Source organism: Leptosomus discolor, chromosome 3, assembly GCF_034619465.1.
Source record: "Leptosomus discolor isolate bLepDis1 chromosome 3, bLepDis1.hap2, whole genome shotgun sequence".
NCBI lineage: Eukaryota > Metazoa > Chordata > Aves > Leptosomiformes > Leptosomidae > Leptosomus > Leptosomus discolor.
The window spans coordinates 38,988,681-39,009,220 of NC_141393.1; the positions used below are offsets into that span (position 1 = coordinate 38,988,681).

The window sequence follows — 20,540 nt, forward strand, 5'->3', positions numbered from 1 at the left end:
AGCACAGGCTTCCCATGGGGTCACAGCCTCCTCAGGGCACATTGACCTGCTCTGGTGTGGGGTCCTTCATGGACTGCAGGTGGATGTCAGCTCCACTGATAACCTCCATGGGCTGCAGGGGGACAGCCTGCCTCACCATAGGCTGCAGGGGAATCTCTGCTCTGGTGCCTGGAGCACCTCCTCCCCCTCCTTCTTCACTGGCCTTGGTGTCTGCAGAATTGTTTCTCACGTATTCTCACTCTTCTTTCTGGCTGCAGTTGCTGCTGCACAGCAATTTTTTTTTCCCCCTTCATAAATACGTTATCACAGAGGCCCTGCCACTGTTGCTGATGGGCTTGGCCTTGGCCAGTGGTGGGTCCATCTTGGAGCCTGCTGGCATTAGCTCCATCAGACATAGATGAGGCTTCTAGCAGCTGCTCACAGAAGCCACCCCTGTAGCCCTCTCACTACCAAAACCTTGCCATGTAAATCCAGTACAGATGGCATTAAAGCTAACCATGGCGCAGCTAACAAGGATCCATTCTTGCCTCATGCAAGCATTTTATCTTAAACAGTCTCTCTGTAGCTCTTCCAACTCCTGAAGCAACCAGTATAGGCATCTTGTCTGTTATGGAAAGGTTTTTATTGTCTGTTTAGATACTTATATTAAGTGATGGGTTTTTTTGAGGTGGGAGCAAGGAGCAAATAGTTAATTTCATACCAGCAGAACTGAAGTTTGTATCCTGAGCCTTCTGTCCACAGCAGGTTCTTCCATTTGTGATCCAGAAAACTTTAGTAGTGGGGAAAGCTTCTCTGCTACTGCCTGTGCTGTCCCAGAAAGCTTTGACTGCCTGACAGTCTGAGGAAGCATTGTCCAGCACTTAATTCATACAAAGGGCTAAACTCTGTGGGTGGTTACCCTTACAAAACTGAGGGAAGCATTTGGTTTAAATGTAAGTAGAAAGATGAGAATTATTGTAAACACTGTGAAATACAATGCAAACAGAACTGCAGAACAAAGTAATAAAACAATGACTCTATCCCTTAGGGAGTTAGAGGGAGAAGTTTATTTTTTCTGACTTCTGACAGGAGTTTCAGTTCTGTTTTGTACATCCCTTCCTGATTCTTTCCCTCTTGCTCTAAATTTCTGGCCGACACATTTCTTTTCTTGGTTAGCAGGACTATTGATTTTGGTTCCGAATTTAAATCTTGCCTTAATGTGTCTGTTTGGGTCACTGTAGAATCCACCAAGGTGGGTTTGGCACATGAAGCAGTGAGTGTTAAGAAGCTGAGCCTGGGATCCTTGTGATGACAAAAGCACCCTGCTGGAGGGCTGTTCTGAAGAGGCTCTATTGGCCTACTAAAGCAAGAGCTAAGATTTCTAAATGGTGTCTTTGAATGTTATTTGACTTGTATGAAGTTGAGTCTCTGAAACTACCTGTCTGCAGATCAGATACGCAATCTTAATGACAAATACCTGCATGTGTTAGTGGGTGGACATCACTACTGAAGTGTTCTGTAGGGGGAGCAGAGAGTACCTCATAACTATTAATGGAACAGCTAATACTTCTGCTAGTGTGAATATATCTTTATTGTTGCCTCTTAATCCATAGGATAGAAGTCCAGGGGTAATATGTCTACGACTATGAAAAACCCCTTTCTTAAGAGTGCTGGAATGATGTTAGCCATAAATGTGAGAAAGCTGCTGCTTTCACAATATTGGCAACATGAGCTACTCTGTATCTAATATGGGAACATGATATTATGTATGAACAAGGGGAAATTTCCCATTTTTTCTTCAGTTTCACTGTCTGACATTTTAGAGGAGTAATAGAGTAAATAAGGGCAACCTCCTCTATTATTCTGTACAGCTGATGGGTCAGAACCCAACCCTGAACATATCTCTGGAGATGTCAAGGTAGGCCTATAGAAGATGACATGTAAAGATAGTTATGTCCCCAGAGAGAAGTAGTAATAGTGCTTCAGAAGCTTTGTCACTGAAGTATTGATAATAGTACATATGAAGACAAATGACATGGGGAAAAGCCCCTGATGCAGTCATCTTTCCCTGAGAGTTATCTTTGGTTAATAATTTTTTTTGATCATGTAGGGGTAAGAATATAGTTAAGAAAAGTAAACCCTTTAATGTTCACAGTACTTCCTTTTTTAATATCCCTCCTGTGCAATGGAATTTCAGTCTTGGCATTTGGTTAGTATACTTCTACTGATGGGCAGCCAGCCCTTGCTGAGTTTTGAACTAATGAGCTCGGCTACTTCTAATATCTACTTCTTGGTTCTGCTGTTGGCAGCAGTCACAATAACCATAATGAAGGCTAGATGCCAGCTTCAATTTGAATGCCTCTTTCAGCATTTTAGAAGAGTTGATTTAAGGAGGACTGAAACTTGTAGAGCTATGGAGTTTTAAGGGGTGGGCTAAGGACTGTCTTTGTACAGTTGTATTTCCATTGGAGCTCAAATCTGAAGATACGGCTGCCGAACTGCGTTTGTAAACTGTGTTTAATCATCATGTCTCCTCATGTGATGGTCTCCTAGCAGAGTAGAGCAGTTCCAGAGATGGTAGTCCTCTTCATACACCTGTCTTGTTTACAATAATAGTGTCTAATACATATGGCTGTGACTGAAGTGAGACATTGGTTGTGGTGTAGACTAGATGGTGGGAAGAGAGTATCTGGCTTGATGTAAGCTCAGTTGTATCTGTTTTGCTGTGTGTGCTTACATAATGTGCCTTGTGTGCATGCTAAAGGGAATTGATGGTACTCATGTAGGAGAGTGTTCAGGGGGTTTCAAAGCTGTCTTTGGTAAGACTTGATATCCATTTTTTGCAGTGGCCGGTCTCTGGCATGTACAGAAGGTTTTCTCTTGTTGGGGAGAATGAGTGATAGAAGGAGAAAATGTGGGGTTTATCTTGCCAGTTTGGGATGTTTATGAAGCTTATCAGATGACTTGGAGACTCCACTTGAAGTAGGTGCCCTGCTCTTCAGCAGTAACAGTGGAAGGAAAGGGCAAAACAGTTTGAGTTCTTGAGAGAAAGACAGCATGAGAAGGTGCTTAAGAGAAGGAATCTGGATGAGTTGATGTCAGGTGACGAAGCAAGACTTTAAGGGCTTTGGATTTAAAGCCCTGTATTGCTCTGAGGCTACTGATGGAAACTCAACAGAGAATTTGTACTTCATCAGATAGGTTACTATTTTAAGAATGATTACAACCAAGTTTTGCTGAAGCAGACTGTCCTGGTTTGGGCTAAATCAGAACTAATTCTGTTTTAGTGCTTTAACTTTTCAGTTAAGTCTCCTCTAATGGCACTTTCTGAAACAGCAGCATGTTTTTCCAGACAGTGACTGCTCCCAGCAGTGATAAGGCCTGATGTTTATAGTTCATACCAAGGAATGGGATGCAGAGAGGCCCTTGCTTATACTTGTTCTTGTAGCAACGAAGGTCACTGCTAAATCTTGTAGTCCATGTTGGGGTGCTGGGTGTGAAAAGGGTTGCACCTGTAGGTGCAACCAGACAGGTGACCCAAACCTGACCAACAGAGTGTTCCATCCCCTATACGTCATATTCAGTATAAAGCTGAGAGATCACGAGGGTCTTGCTCTCTTCTTCGACGGCCGACATCTGAGGAGGACTCTGTTCTTCTGTTGTCGATCCCGATCCGTGCATCCCTGAATCCAGTGCCTGAGTCCAGCTCCTGCATCCCATCCCCGTCTGCTGAGTCCAGCCTGGCACTGCCCCAGTGCCAGCCCTGCAGTGTGGTGGTGACGTATTGTCATCAGGGTGGGGGGAGTTTGGTTCGGTATTGGTTTTGTATCTATTTGTACATATTGTATATATTTCATTATTTCCTTCTTATTATTATCTTTTCTTTTATTGTTATTGTTTCATTAAAGCTGTTTTAGTTTTCTTTTCCAAACCGTAAAGTCTCTCTCTTAGTCTCTTTCCTTTTTCCTTTTGGGAGGGGAGAGCGGTTAGTAGAGAGCATCTTGTCATTCGTTAGGGGCCGGCCCAGCCTCAAACCATGACACAGACGTGATTGCAGTTGATGTGTATCCCCGTGTTACATAGCAAAGAGTCGTGTGAGAAACTTATTTGATATCAAGACTCTCTTGCCCTTTGAAACAAGAAGCTGTTAAGCTGTTCATTACAGCAATAGCAGAAGGTTTTACTGTAATGTTAGCAAACTTGCATTAGTAGAAATTTTGAAGCAAATTCAAGGGAAGGGTCTTGCACTGTTGTTCTTGAGCAGTGATAGGCCCTAGAAAGGTTCTAGTGGAATTACTAGGAAGGAACTAAATATAGGTGGAGGGGAAGATTACTGTGGATTACACAGCTGGATCTAATTAGGTAAACTTCCACCTTCTAACACTTGAAGAGCTCAGAACTGATGTTCCCACAGCTTCCCTATTCTGTCTACAGTACTCCAAGCTCTTGTAAATGGGGAAGCTTTCCTAGGCTGACTGCATAGCCAGTCCTACTAAAGGTAGTACAAGGGGGAAAATAGGCTCAAGAAAGTATTCTTTCATGGCCACTGTCTGTATGTGGCTAAACTTCCTATGTGAGTGTGCAGAACTCTACAAATCCTGGAACTGACCTTTTTGTGGTTTATACAGTGCAGGGTAAGAAAGCATGTACTTAACCTCCTCCATGATTCAAGAGAATTAGGGCCAAGAGTTTGCTGCAGATCATGAAGAATGCATACAATGGTTTAAAGCATTCAACATGATAGCATTTGTGTAAGGATAGGGATCATTCTTCCTGGAAGTCTTGCTTGAGGTACTGTCCCTTGTTAAGGTATGCACCTGATGTTACTTCAACACTTCTGCTTTCCCGAGAGCTTTTTTTTGAGGAAAATATATCCCGTTACAATGGAATAGCTGACTTCTCACCTTCCAGTGACACACAAAGTGGGAATTCTGATACATTTTCTGGGAGAGAACAGCCTCAACTATCATTATGACTAACCAAAGTAGGGGATACGGTTACTCAAAGGACATTGACTTGGCATAAGTTATACGGAAAGATGCTTTCAGTTTGTTTTCAAGTTATGCTGCATAAGTAGATGACTCCTTCAACCAGAAAGACTGGATCAGGTTATTAAAAAATACAGTTTACTAAAGACAAGATTCCTTGTATGTCAGTGGAAGTTTTGCTGTCATTTTCTTTGGGACAAGAAGTTTGTTGCCTGACTATGCAAACATCTGGATTTTCTATCTGGTTCAACATGTATAGTAGCAAAGCTAAAGAGAAGAAATAGTCCAAGGTAAACATGCCTTCTCTTGTCATGTGTTTGACGAATTAAATTTAATCTCAAGTTTGTTCTAGGCTTACATGTCCTCTTGGCTGCAAGAATAATCTGTGTAGGAGAGTGAGCTTTGACAGAAGCTGAAGTAATGTTATTTCAAAGGAATTAAATCAGTCTCTACCTTAATATTGCCAAACTTACTAGAAAGGTTTAAAAGTTGTGTGTTAGAAATGTGAGACTTGAACTGAAATTTCTATTTTGTGTGTTGGAGTTTTGGTTTCCTCATCTATTCAGGTGATCAGTATACTGATCTGTGGTTCAACTTATGAGATAATTAAACTTCATGTTTATAAAATCAAAGTCACTTTATAAAGGTAATACAGGCACGTGGATAAAAATCTTGTGAAAGGAAGGATTATTTTAAAGTCTGAAGTGAACTTCTTGTCCTTGATGTCTCTGGCATTTTCCTTCCTACAAGTCAACTGTAGTTAAGCACTTATATAAACTTCTGCCTCAAAGGCAAAAAAGATACAATTTTAAAGCTCCGCTCCCTGACTGCAGTGGCTTTTCCTTTTTCTGTTAAAAACAAATACAACAACAAAAAACGCAGTAGAGCTTCTCTGGGATGAGGTCGGATTCTAAAGGTTTCTCCCGAACCATTTGTCGTGGGTGGGCTCTTCAAATATGCTGTTAGGCAACTTCTTTAGATTTAGTACATCATCTTCTAAAAGCAGACCACGGCTGCTGCATCGTGGTTGGGGATCAATTTGTGAAGAAAACCAAAGTAGTATTTCCTAGCTAGAAGTCTTCTAGCAGATGAAGCACAGCACTTAAGCACTCTCCTTCATTGTAATGGCTTTTACGAAACAAAGATTGAGGGAGGATGTGGGGGAAAGGGAGGTTTCTAGCCTGTAAGGATGAAAAAACCCATCTTGAATTCAACTCATGTATGTACCTCTAGAGTTTGCCTACTTTATGGTGTGATCCCATATGTTTGCCCAGCCTTCACCATCCTCAAGCACAGGCTGTGTGCTTTGAACCCATTCTTGTTTGCACAGCTGGGGGCCTGGGATAGAAACATAAGTGGTGCTTTAACTTAGGCCAGACTCTTCACTTTGCAGGTGGGATGACTCAAGGAATAAAAGTCCCTCCTCCTAAAATTTGTTGGGAAAGCTGGGTCTTAGTATAAAACTGTGGGATGCTAGAAAACACCTACACAAGGACTGGAACTTTTTAAGTTGTAAGACTTTGAGAAACTTTGGTTTAAAAACATTCTTAAAGCAAAGTTTTCCAGATGCAAGTGAAACACAAACTTGTGAGCATTTCCCAAAAGGGAATATTAAAATGAATCAATCTCTTCCTCCCCCTGCCCCAAAATACATGACAGACTTCCCAGGAAGCTCACATTGAAAGGCTTTTTTTCACTAGATAGGTTGTGAGGCTGCATGGGCACTTTGAGGACAGAGGCTGGATGCCCTGGTCAGCTGTTGGGAATTGCAGTAGTTCTGGCTGGCTGATATTTTTCTCCACATAGAAGACTGCAAGCTCTGACAGTCTCATCTCTGACAGTTTCTAAGGCTTTCAGATTTTCTTTGTATTTCTAAAAGCCAAGCATTTTGGGTCTCTGGCTTAGAGCAGGATCTTTGACACTTTTGAGGCCTGCTAGGCTTCTGGTTCCAGGGCAGGAAACTTGGCTGAAGTCCTAACACATGGTTGAAGTCCTTGCGCCCTGTAGGCAACCTGCCATGGGGCTAAAAGTCTAGCTGTGATTAAAACTAGAACTTGGCTCTAGCTCTGCCTCTAGTATGGCTGGTTGCACCAGTTTGGAGGCTGAAACCAAGGCATAAATCTATGAGGTTAAAACTAGGAAATGTGAAATGATGCTTTCCAACAGCAACAAAAATGTTCAGAAGCTTATAGTCTCCTCTAACATATAAAATGGTATGGTTTTCCTGGGAAATTCTCCCCAGGAAGGATTCGCTTCTTTGTACTTAAAACAGGCTAGTCTGAGTGCTTGGACAAATAGGTGGGTGATCTGTGCCATATGAACATACATAGATCAGTCACTTTTTCCAAAGATGTATTCTAAGGGTCTTCAAACTTGAAGTCTGCCAAAACAGGAGTCAGGCATTGCATGTGCTGTTATCTCCTCCGTTTTGTTAGACAGCAGCCTGCAGTACTAATCAGAAGCAAAGCTGCTAAACAGCAGATGCCTCTGTTTTGATCTGTAGTGGACTCTTGTGTTGTAGATTTGTTTATTAAGAGACTTCCACTTTCTCATGTTCATGTCACTTGTGTCCCTTGCTCTTTCCCCTGAAGCCTTGCTAAAGCATGTTACTTTGGTACTGCAGTGCCTTGGCCATTTCTTGTTACCTCCTTCACAAAGGGCTATGCTGTTCTGTTTGTGCTTATAATGTACCCAGATGGTGAATAGAATGAGTGACCACCAAGCTCATTTTCACTTGTGGGGTCAGACCTTTCTCTGCTAAATAACACAAGTGTTCCCAGCTGCTGTGCAGCTGCAGGGAGTCTGCTTTCCTTCACAGGCATTAAAAACCCTTTAATCAGTGTTTGTTGTTTGTCAGCAGTGGTGTTGAGGTGTGGAGAAAAAGAACAGATATGCTTTGTTGGCAAAGTTAACTTCATTCTGACCTCTTATCTTTCCTTTTTCTTTTCAAGTCTGAAGAAGCAGAAAGTAGTTTGGGAAGTGGTTTCTGCAAGCACCTGTGTAAACGTATTTGCTAAAGGAGGAGGTTTATTTCTGTATACAGATACAACATTGACACAAATAGATGCTCCAAGAGCTGTGTTGAACTGGAAGCTCTTTAGGGCAGGGACTCAGTAACTGGTGTAGGAGCTGTGCAGGCTCCCTTAATGTAAGCAAATGCTATGAAAATACAAATACTGTTAATACTAGTGTTACTTATGCTTATTTAACATTGAGTCTGCATTCGAGGGGTCCCATTTCCAATCTGGTCAATTTTAACTTTTCCCTGGAAAACGGATTGTTCCTGCTAGTTTTTGTGGATTTTTTTGGTGGGGTTTTGTGTATGTTTGTAGGCTGTTTTTTTTGTGTGTGTGTGGTTTGGTGTTTTTTTTCTAGTTGTGTTTTTAACAGTTCTTCTCATGGAGGAAAAGGGAGGAGAGAGAAGAACTGATAAGCCAGTGACACCATCTCCAGTCCCATTTGTTTTGGCTGTAGTCTGTTCTGAGACAAATGGGAACACAGATATCAAGAAGATGCTCTGAGAAATCTCAGAGCTAAGATAATTATTTTCCTCTTCTTTCTAGATGAAGCTTGGAAACTGCTGGAGCAGCACATGTTTGCACAGTTGCTTTTTCCTTAGTCCAGATCTATTCATGTTGTGTGTCTGTGTACAGCACCAACTGCTCTGTGAGTGATTCTGTTTGCAAAGCCTGTTTGTGTAGGTGTCCTGAAGCTGTTAGGACATCAACGTTTCATGATAGGACGTTCTGTGTTAAAGGAAGAATACTTTATCTTGCTACTCTTTTCCTGAAGGGACCAGAGAATCCTGCTACTGCCTTGGCTGTGCCTGGGGAGGGTTGGTAGCCAGGCATCAGGGCACCCTGTATGCATTGCTCACAACCCTCTGCCTGCAGTGACCAAGGTGCTCTTTTGAAGCAGGGCTGTGCTCCTTGGAAAAGCAGTGCATGCTTGAAGGAAGTGGGAATAAAGAACTGGGATTGAGTAAGTTATGAATTGCAGTCCTAGCTGTTAAAATGATAGATCAAAGTGCCCTTCCCACAAGCAGACATGTATTTCGGTGTTCATCTGGTGTTTTCTTCAAGTGACTGAGGCTCCTTACAAAGGAGAGCAGTTGTGCTGTTGGACAAGCAAAATGCTAGAAAGAAAACTGCTGGGTGGGAGAGGATGGACACTCAAAACAGCTAGTATGTTAAGTGTCTTTGGATGGTGTGTGTTGATGGTCACTTCTGTAGCATGAATGCTTACCAGCTAGAAATGGGAACCACCATTTTACTGTCTGAAAACTGGCAGGGCTGCCAAGCAAAGGCCAGTGGAGCAGCTGCCCTTCTGTAAGCGGGAGTTTTTGAAGCCCTTCTATAGTATTTCTAGGAGATCCAACCTTTCTGGCAGTACTGTCTGATCACATGAGAAGAACCTTGATCAGATAGGCATGATCCTGGATCCTTCTGGAAATTAACTCAGGCTTTTAAAATTATAATGTAGCCGAACAAAACAAGCACCATCTTGTGCAACTATGTAAACCATAAACTTTTTTGGCAAGGCAGGCGTGGCATCTTCAGTGTCTGGAAAGCACCTAACATGCTGTGTGGGCTCCCTACTGCAATCCAAATTACAAATGCTAAAAAGGCTTTGATATTTTTTTTATAACATGGTTCTTAGCTTAATTTGGATAGGCAAGAACTTCATAGACTGCATTGGGGTGCTCTGCATGTTTTCTCAGGCCCTCATAATTCATCAATGCTGACTGCTCCTCCCCATCCCTTTGCAAGGAGGCACTGAAGGAAAGCTGTTCTATAGCCTTAGGTTTAGTTCATTTGTTAGCCCTGAGAAGGACTCTCTGTTCTTCTGAGATGCCCTTTCTGGAAGGAGGGTGTTCCTGGCCCGCAAGGCCCTTCTATCTATACTAAGTAGTTTGGTACAAGCTGCGGAAGGCTTGGGTGAGTTTTCATGATACAAGCTGAGTTTGCAATAAGTTTGTAATACGGTTTGCTGGGAACCAATATTCTAGCTTTTTTGGTGCACCTCTGGATAACTTCAATCTGTGGAACTCAGCTTCTGACACAAGGAATTTGCAAAGTTTCATGCCAGTAGCTCAAGCCCTCAAAGTTGTGATAAATGGCAGATGCATGTGTTCCTCCTAAACCAGAATGGCTTCTGTGTTTAACTGAATACTTAATCGCTGTATGTGCACCATACTGTGCTATCAGGCAGCTCTACTTTTAAAGTCTGTTTATACAGACAGCTGAAAAGCCTTGTGAGTCTTTCAGGGTCTCCGACATCACATACTGGGAGGAAGCTTCAGCATCCTCAGTCTGCTGCTTTTTGCTGTATGTTTACAGTCACTGGTGATCTTAGTACCTTGGGGGCTACAGAAAGGCTCTACTGTAGCTAGAGCAATTACAAGCTAACTTGTGACAGTCCAACCCCTGACAAGAACTGGGCAAAAATCTGGTACAGCTTTACAGTGTTTTTATAGTCTAGTCCAGGTCTCTATAAACCATTTAAAATTGCCTTCAGGTTTAAATTTTCCAATTTCCCCTTTGGAACAGGTGTTGCCAGGTTATAGAAAGTGTTGCAGAAAAGGAACAAAAACATTTTTAAAACTCTGTGCTGTTACAAATTTTGGCAAGTCTCTGACAGATTAAATTTTTTAAAAAAAGTTTGCCCCACTGAAAGTAAAACAAATGCAGACCTTGCTTTTCCCAGCTGTCATGTTTAAATAGGGTTTTTAGTAATGCATGTGTCTTCAAAAGATCCAGCAGTACAGAGCTAATATGTTTTTATATGAAAATATGCACCTTCTCAATTGTTTTTCATCTCACTTAATTGGGGAGAGAAAGGGAGTGAATATTTTTTTAAATATCGAAAAACAAATTTCAGAAATGCATGTTCTCAGAGTGGTTAAAAACCAACCCAAACTAGGCTTCAGGCAATGTTTTTTCAACAGCTTTAACCTCAAAGCATAGAGCAGACAGCTTTGTAGGCAACTGTAACACCAAGGTGATTATGGCAGTGACTCACACTTCCCTGTAAGGCATCCAGCTATCAACACACTTGGAGAGCTGTGGCTTTGTGCATGCAGGCAGGGTGTCAGTCGGTGCCCACTTGCCAGCCAGCTCTGAACTGCTTAGCTCATAACTGCTTTGACAGTGAGCTGGGATATTAGTGTATTAGAGAGCAACTCTGGTCCCCGCAGGCTTGTGAGAGGCTTAAGAGATGGGAGCTTGGGATGGGGAAGTGCAAGGCAGGTTTAACTTCGTTTTTCTTTGCTTAATCCTCATGGAACTTGTTTCAAGAGCCCCTGTAAATCTTCCTGGGAGCAGGTGGTTGGGTTTGGGTAATAGTTAAAGGTCTGACTGACTAAGCACTATGTGGGGTAGCATGGGAAGGGAAGAAGGCTGCTACTATCATGTTCTGCTGAAACTCTATGCCAATGGTTGTGGGAAGAGGAGTGGCAGTCGGGATCCTCAGGAAGACAGTATGAACTAGGGAAAGAGGCCTGGGTGTCCCTATAGGCAGCTTAGAGTACAGCTGAGGGTGCAACAGTAAACTACTGTCAGATGTTGGGATTTACAGGGAACAAGTGAACAGAAAATGGACTCTTTCATGTGCATTGTGGGTTTCTCCATCTCCAAAAGATAAGGCAGAAGCCAAGCTGCCTTCAGAGAAGGGAAACAGCAGTGATCATAGTACAGAGAAAGTCTTCTGGATCAGGAATGGGGAGACTGGGTTTGTTTGCATGGCGAGACTGACAAGAAAGGAGTACCATACTTACACAAAACGGGCTGCATCTGAACTGAATGCTTGGGAAGAGGTATTCAGAAAGATGACAAATTCAGACTTCTGAAAGGAAATAGCTTTTCACATAGCGTGCAACTAGGTTGTGGGATGCATGGAATGCAGTTGCCAGCTGGGCAGGATGTCATTGGGAAGGAACAAAACATGGCTTTAAGTGTGCAGGTATGCTGTTGCAGGTGGCATCCACAGATGACATAAGTAATGCTTTAAAAACCAAATAACTGGTAATATAAGGCTGGCCACATCCATGATTCGACTACCAAGGCCAATCTTGATAGGTTATTTGTGTTCCTTTGTCCTTGTTGATAAGTTTCTTGCACCTCTGACTAAAATTGTCTAGTACCACTTACTTTTTGTGTCAGGGTGCTAGGCAGGCTGGGCTGTTGTGACTCAGAATTGCCCTTCCCATGTGGGTTGCGTTTGGCTTTGCACATCTTATGTTTTCAGAGGTGAGGCAGAGTGAGTAATGTTTCTGTCCTATTAAGGAAAATGGAATGGCAAAGACCCGGAATTTTGTTTTTAAAGATATATGTGTTTCATTTTAAGTTCCCTTCAGGCAAAGTCATCTTTGGTAGGCAGCTTAAACTGCATTATATACCATATTGCTATTGTCATAAAAGCAAAATACATCATGCTCTGTTTTGGGAAAGCAAACAAAACCAATATTTTCTCCCTCCATTTTTTCTTCCTTCAGTTTTTAATAAGTGACCGTGACAGAGACCCTCAGTGTAACCTGCATTGCTCCAGGTCCCAGTCCAAACCCCTCTGTGCCTCTGATGGCAGAACATATGAGTCAATGTGTGACTACCAGAGAGCCAAATGCCGGGAGTCAAGTCTGAGCGTGACACATCGCGGCCGATGCAAAGGTAGGTGGATTTCAAAGGCCTTTGAGGGGAGGAATGGGAGTCTTGCTTCATAAGAAACTAGGTTCTTAGACCCTTGAGTTGTGCTCTATAAGTAATCTGATTGAAATTGTGCATTCCCATGAGCATGTGTATCTGACTGTGAGTGGCAGGAGTAAGAACTGACTAAATTATCAATGAAAGAAAGTGAAGGAGCCAGAGACATTACTGAAAAAGGGCCAAAATATGTGTCTGCAGAGCAGAAGGAGGCAGCCCCATGGAAATACAAAATCAAATCCTGAAAGAGGAGATCTTCCTTGCTGCGTGTGTCAGAGAGGAACTTGGATACCTTTGAGTGATAGGAATGTGGAGTGGAGAAGAACGTGCGGTGTACAGTAGATGTGTAGTCCTTTTCTGGACATACATAGCCTTTGTGCTGAGCTAATTAAGAAGATAGAATGTGTGCAAGGCTTTACATGGCCTCTTTTTTTTGCCTGTTTGCTGTTACACATCTACTTAAAAGTGAGAATATTGTTTCTTTCTCAATACAGCTCTTCAGCATAGTCTAAAGGTGAAGTTGAAACTTTAAGGAATATTGGTGTCTTGTCACACAAATTGTTTACTGCTGCAGTGAAGTGGAAAACCAAGTTGAGCGTCTTCTGAGAGCACAATTGACTCAAGAGGGCAGATGGCACAGATGTTTTTGGCAATTGGTTAAAGTGACAGGAGAAACTCATTAAAATCCCTGTGGAAGGATAAATAGGCATACATTTAAGCCTGGCTTTTGTTTATGAAGGCTTTTCTACTATTACAAAAATGTGTCTGTCAGAATTACTTGTTCTAAAATGGAAATCGCTTTTCAGTGTATTGACAAGCTTTGTAGTTTAGGTGAATTATGAGCATGACAGCATGACTTCAAATATTGCTCTTTTTTTAAACAGTTTCTCATTGGAGAAAAACTTACTTGTATGATTTTTTTTTTTTTCCTCACCACTGCTGGGTTGCATTATGGCAGCTTCTCTCCCATAGCATAGAAAAAGGCCTTTGAATCATGCTGCTTTCTCAGTGCTGGAAACCCAGAAGCTTTTTTCCCAGGGCCCAAGAAGCAGTTGGATTGTTCTTGCAAGTGATGTGTTTTTGAGTATCGTGATAAGAAGTGGAAGGGTGGGAGTCCTGCTTTTGGTTTCATCACTTGAGCAGAGTGGCTTAGATAAGCAACTCCATGGCTAATATTGGCATATAAACTGGCGCTGCTCAGTCACTTAAAACCCAGGATCTGAGATGTAGTACATCCCTATGCAAAAGTACCTGTTTCTGGAAGCGGAGAAAATGTCAATTGCCAAACTACACAGCCTACAGTATATCATGATTGCAAGGAGTCCCAAAGAAGTAAATAGAGACTTTTTTCTTAAGCACAAGTAAAGTATACTTTCCTTTCTGATCTCTTGGACGCAACTGAAATGCTTAGCTGAAACTACTTGCATTCTCCTTTCCTGTTTTTGTCTTACCCCGTGGTACTATACAGTACCTAATAACCCAGGAGCGTTGGACAACTGAAAGTCTTGCTTTTAACCCACTAACACTTCCATGAATTCATGGGAAGTAGGAATATTCTTTTAACTATCACATTCAAATTTAACCTTGCTGGTAATTTTCATTTGTGGTGCTGTTGAAAGGTATTTTGTTTTTCTAGCTGCACTAGGAATACGACCTCTAGTTGGTCATAAAGATCACTGCTCTTGGCAAATACAGTTGGGAGATAAGTGTGACTAACTACAGGTGGTTGGCCAGGTCTGTATCTTGTACTTGCACAAAGGAAGGTATCACCAGCAGTATTTGAGCACCTTCTACTGCTGCAGTAGGGCATCAGGTTCACCCTTGAACACCCTTCATTCCTTTTGTGTGACAGAGATGCTCTACAGGGGAAATCCCATAGAACTGGAAGGGATCACATGGGCCATCAAGCCGAGTCACATGCAATTGTGATAGATACCATATCTAAGAACTTTTCTTTATGAAACGAGCAATTTTAACTTGTGCTTCCTTCTTGGGAGGGGTGGGGGCAGGGACAGGGAAACCAGGTACTTAAATAAGGAAAAGAGGAAGTATATTGTGGACGGCAAGGCATAGTTCTGCACCCCAGATTACCATAGGTTTCCAATTTCACATGCCAATAGCTTGAACTGTGCTTGTGCCAAGGCAAGCAGAATGGTTTCCATAGTGAGAACAGAACCTTTGTGATTCATCTTAGCTCTCTGCTCTCTCTCAAGAAGGTAAGGACCTTTAAAGATGAAATCTTGCTAGCCCTTTGGGAACTATAACTCTTATTCAGCTCTCATTCCTTGCTAGCTTCCTCATGTGCTTTTCAATGAAATTCCTTCAGTGCTAAATTATCTGAACTCCCTCCGAACTCTCACTGACACATCACAAAGGGTTAAAAGTCAGGAGTAGCTTAAAATGATCAAACTATGGCATCCATGACAAATGGAGCCTCATTGATGAGATTCCAGAGAATAGTTCCAGATGGCATAGCTGTGCATAAAATACACAGCCAGGCACTCCTACCTGGATCTTTTGTCAGCAGGCATCTTAAGATCTGATGTCAAAGAAGAGTTCTGCATCAAAACTTTTCAGGGATGAAGGATAAATATTTGTGAAATGAGTCTTGGCACACTGTCAAGATTATGCAGTAGTTATTAGGATATATTGGATATCTGCGGCTTTAAAACATGTTTGAGTTCTGTGTTAACTGGTTGGCTTCTAGGAACTTGTTTAGCCTATTTAAAAAAAAAAGAAAGGGGGTGGGAGTATTCTAAAAAAATCCGTTTAGATTTATAATGGTCGGTCTTGGAAGTCTGCTGGTATAGAGCTTGTTCTTATGTCACAAGTTGCTATGTAGAATGGACCTATTAGTAAGTTACTGGTGGGAATTGTAACAGGGATCTGCAGCCCATCTCCTGGGACACCTGGATGAACACAGCTTTTGGCAAATGTGCTGGAAAGGAAGGTCTCCTTCTGACTAGTGATGGGTTCTTTGAAGGTAATCTTTCTTCTCTACCTACTATTCTTGTTGGACAGGAGATTGTATTTTGAAATCACCTTGTTTTTTTTTTCCTTTCAGTCCACTTGCTAGATCCTTGTGTTTTGTCTTTGAACTTTCTTACTCTTAGTCAAGGGAGAATAAAGTGGGTCCTTCCTTGGCAGCAGTTAGTAAATAAAATCTGAATCATAATCACATTACAAATTTAGGCATGTGTTTAGGTATGCTCCAAATAAGTTAGGGAACTCTGCAGTAGAAATGGTGTGTGGCTGTCAGAGAAGGAAGAAGGTATGTCAACATGAAAGGAAAGACATTGGAGATTCCAGGTGTGGTACTTGTCAGAAATGAAGTGGAAAACAACGGAGAGAGTGGAGAATGATTGACACCCTGTGGGACAGATGGGCATGTTTTTGTAGTTTGCTCAGCTTCCATTTTTTGCCTGTTTTATGCTAAGACACAGATCATTGGCTGGAGTAAATGGGTCTGAATCTGCTGACTTCAGTGTTGCTGGACTGCTTCATGCCTGGTGGGGACCTGGCTTGCATGTGAGACAGTTACCTAATGGAACTAGAAATAGTTCAAGAGCTGCTTGGATCAATTTTTACCCTTTGAGCTTTTGATAAAAATAAAGTAGAATTAAAATTAAATAGCTAGACTTCTGTGGTTGCACCATATAGATTTGCTGCTAGTGTTATGTGGATGCCTGGAGATGTTTTACTTTGTATTATTAGGATAGCTTGGGTCTTTATACCATGATGTTGTGTGGTGTCAAAACTGCCTCTGCCTGTTGAAGAGAGGATGCTGGAATTCTTGGGGCCTTTTCAGGAGTGCACTGGGTATATTATGAGGGACATGGTGGTCTCATTTGAATAAACTGTTCGTGGATAAGATCAACCATGGTAACTAGCCAACTTAATTGCAAAATCAAAAATTATGTGCACCTGCATTCTGCAGATTAGGCAACAGATGTCAAAAACATCACTTGCAGTTCACAATCTCCTAGTTGCCAGCTACCAACTTGAGAATGAGTTTTCTTTAAAAGGCAGCTTTCTGAGCAGCAGTAATCTGTCCTAAGTTTAAAGATATTTAAAGTCAAATTATTAAACAGTTCTGCATTTTAAAGTGTCATCCTGTTTTGGTTTTTCACCTTATATAAGGGAGGGGAGAAAGTCTTATTTAGTCTGTCTGGACTGTGAAACTGGAATGCACTAATGCCATTCTGTTTTATAAGCTTAGTGTTTGATACTCCAGAGAACACTTTCAAGAAGAGGAAAGAAAAAGTGCTGAAACTCAGGTGAATAATCAAGATGCACAGTAGGGTATATAAGCCTGTTGTTACAATGTAGGCTTTAGTAAAATTGGTAATGCGTATTATATTTAGGGTGAGCTATTTGGCAGATACTGTTTAATGTTTGGCACTTACATAATATTTTACATTTTCTAATTAACAAAGCAAAAATAGCAAGGTGAAGTCATCCTGCTGAAATCACATGTTGATGCAAACATTATAAAAATACCAGCCTGTGAAGTGAGGAAGAGAAGGATTGACAGTCCTTTTAAAAATAAACTGGCAAATGTTGATATTAAAGGCACTGTTTTTACTGGAACTGAACTGTGAAACGACAGACAAAAAAGATAGTGGTATGCACACACCTCTCCAGCTAGTGCAGTATAGGTGGTTGTTCCAAGTCAAGGCTGTAAAAGGACTTGCATGACCTTTGGAAATCAATGAGGGAGGATGGGAGAAGTAATCAGGGCTGAGTGTTCATAAGCAGGAGGAAAAATGTCTGTCTTCTATGCACTACAACAGCAGTTTGTGAAGAGACATCACTTGAGCCAAGTGTTGAATTGCAAAAGAGGATGCTGCAACAACAATGAGCTCTTAAACGCTGTGGTGTAGCGGTGGTGTGCTGTGCAGCATGGTCTACTGGCTGGTAGTAGAGAGTTAAACCTATAAAGGCCTGTTAAAATTGCCAGGAGGTACATAGTCAGCAGTAGCATGTATGTTACCTTATCCTTACAGTTAGGGCTTGATTGTGTACAATTTGTCTACTCATTAGACAAATTGGACAAAGATCTGAGTTAGTCTTCCTTCTGTCTGGGCTCCTGATATATTTGTCCTACAGGGGGTACCACAAAATGTTTGTTCCTACCAGCTACGTGCTGAAGCATCCAGTTTCAGTCATGTAGTTGTGAGCGCGCCAGCACTGAAGTAGATGCTGCATGGAAGTGCTTTACGCTTCTGTTTTATGTTCAGCAGAGGAACCAGATATGCCTGTCTGCAGTCCTGTATCCTCAGATGGTGAGACTAGAAAACACACTTTAATTTGTGAATCTGTGCTTTGATTATTGTGTGAGAAATTTGCAACTTTTTTGCTTTCCTTATATGTGCAGATCTGCATTATCTATACTGATTTTTTTTTGCTACTTAACTTTCTCCTGGGAAGCAGAACTTGAAGGTGTTTTTAGTTCGGCAGCTAACTATAAAGCAGAAGGTGCAGCCACACCATTTGGTTTTGTAATGATGTCCTATGTCCTGCCAAGCAAGAATAGACTCTTAAGCTTGAACAGGACATCTGCAGGTGATAGTTAGGTGTCCCAGTTAACAGCATTGCCAGTGCTTCCTTTTCAGCTGAGTGTGTATTGGAAGGGTCAGTACTGCTGGCAGGACTATTCACCAGTGGAGGTGTGCAAACAACTCTTGATCATCTGGTCACTTTGGCAAGCAGGGGGAAAAAAGGAAATTCCAGATTAGAGGTTATATCATGGCTAATTAGAAAAAAAAAATACTGCTCCTCTAAATGCAGTGTAAATTTTATTCAAGTCTTCATTTTGTGAGTAACAATCTTGCTGTTTATACAAGCTCATAATAAGTCCACCTGAGATCAAAGTTTCATGTGCTAAGGGTATTGTGCAGACACCCCACAAACACATTACAGTTTAGAGTGAAGTAGGATCAGAAGGGACACGAGGTCATATGAAGGTGAGGTGACCAACTTGTAGTCATCTGATGGGTCAGTGGCAGGGTTGATAGAGAGACTCTTGCTTTGTAACCCAATGCCAAGCTACAGGCATTGTGCTGAATACTATTGCTGTGAATGACTTTTTCCAAAGAGAAAGGTTTGATTCCTATAATTTCAGAAGACTTGTGAAATCCTTCTTGAGGAGTAATGTGATGTGTTTCAAATGAAACTGTGTTGGCAAACTGGAAACTTACTCTCTTGAATCATCAGTTGTGTAAACAAAGTACTTGGCTTGAATGCTTTGGTCTGTCTTTATCAAAACTATTTATGGTATTGTCATTGGTTTCTGCACCTAGGTCGACTTAAATGAAGATCACTACTATTGCCATGCAATATGAATTCAGTCCATCTGAGAACCCAGACTGGCTTTCTAATTCAGAGCTGGTGTTAGTGTTTCTGTTGTTGAAGTTCCTGTGATCTGTGAAGCAGAATATGGGATCTTCAGAGATCCAGTGGAATATTTCTAACCAATATGACTTCTGTGCCTGGAAGAATGGGTATTCAACCTTGATCACTCTCTATGTTCCTGCTGAAAGATTCCGATGATCAGATTTTGCAGTTTCTCCGCTGAAAATCTTTCAGTCGGTGGATTCATGGGAAAAGGAAGAAGGTGCCAGTCCCTGTGTCAGTCGTATGGAAACAGATGTTTGCTGGTTTTCTTCTCTTTCTAGACTGAACAGCAGTACTGTTAGACATCATGTTTTCAAATGTAAACACTGAGTCAATCTTTATCTCTGCAGGGCAGAGCTCTCCTCTTTAAGCCTAACACTGACTGATGGATCATCTGGGTCTACACTGTAACAGTGCGCTGGAACTGGAAGGGGTTAAGGTGTTAAGGTCGTGCTACATGCTGCCGAAATAAGTGCAGAGCTGAGATCTTAACCCCTTCAAGCTCAGATTGCAGAGCAATGTTTTTTTTCTTGACAGCAAAGTGAGTTACTGATATGGGAAAGCATAATGCACGCCTGGCTGTAAGCACTGGGGCTAGAGGTAGAAGCTGGATTTTGGGAAAGCACAGGCAATAGCATATCCACCTTATCTGAACCACACAAAGGTGGAAGTTCAGATGGGTGGCTGGTTATTTTAACATACTGGAAGAGTTGCTCAGAGAAAAAGCTTTTCTGGGGCCATCCCTTCTTCCACATTGTTCGCTTATGCTTAACCATCCAGTTTTAGGCTGTTAATATTAACACAAACACAGCTCCTTCTGTGAAGGCCTTTCACTATGTGGAGGTTGTGCTCCAACACTTGTTTGAATAAGCTTTTGGAGCCCTTGGATGACCATGAGAACTATTGCCCAGGAAATTAGGCAGCTCTTTACCAACTGGCTTGTAGTTTGATTGTCTAGGTTCGTATTTGTCGTTGGGATAATGAATGCTAACTCCATAGCTGCCTCATTAATGTGCAGTAATGGTCTTTGATGCCTTGTATTTGTTTGGGGCTTTTCCCCCCTGCAGCTGCTTGGTGCATCTAGTAGCTTTTGAAGAGGCCAAATGGTGTTTGCAGTCTAAGTGGGTTCTACTTTTCTTTTTGTAGATGCTGGCCAAAGCAAGTGTCGATTAGAGAGAGCTCAAGCACTGGAACAGGCAAAGAAGCCCCAGGAAGCAGTCTTCATCCCAGAATGCAACGAGGATGGATCATTTACGCAGGTAAAATTTCTGTTGGCTTCCTACAGCCTGGCTCCCAGTGGCTGCAGGAGACTGTTAAGGCATTAGCCAAGTGATGACAGCAGCATGGGTGCACACCCTGATTTAGTTACTCAAGTGAAAATGTTGAAAGCTGGGGACTTGTTTAACCAACTGGAAGCTTTCTTTCAGTCAACATGCCTTGAGACACATACATATGTAATGGCATCCACCTCCAGCATAGC

The 20,540-nt window shown here is 41.9% G+C and overlaps 1 protein-coding gene across 1 annotated transcript in view; it reads left to right on the top strand.

Moving 5' to 3' along the window:
* SMOC1 (SPARC related modular calcium binding 1) overlaps positions 1 to 20,540 on the top strand; it is a 129,028-nt gene that overhangs the window by 31,330 nt on the left and 77,158 nt on the right. Inside the window, exons 2-3 of the mRNA XM_086462987.1 lie at positions 12,460 to 12,631; positions 20,207 to 20,319. Of these exons, the coding sequence (XP_086319113.1) occupies positions 12,460 to 12,631; positions 20,207 to 20,319 (285 nt within the window). The remainder of the gene's footprint in view (positions 1 to 12,459; positions 12,632 to 20,206; positions 20,320 to 20,540) is intronic.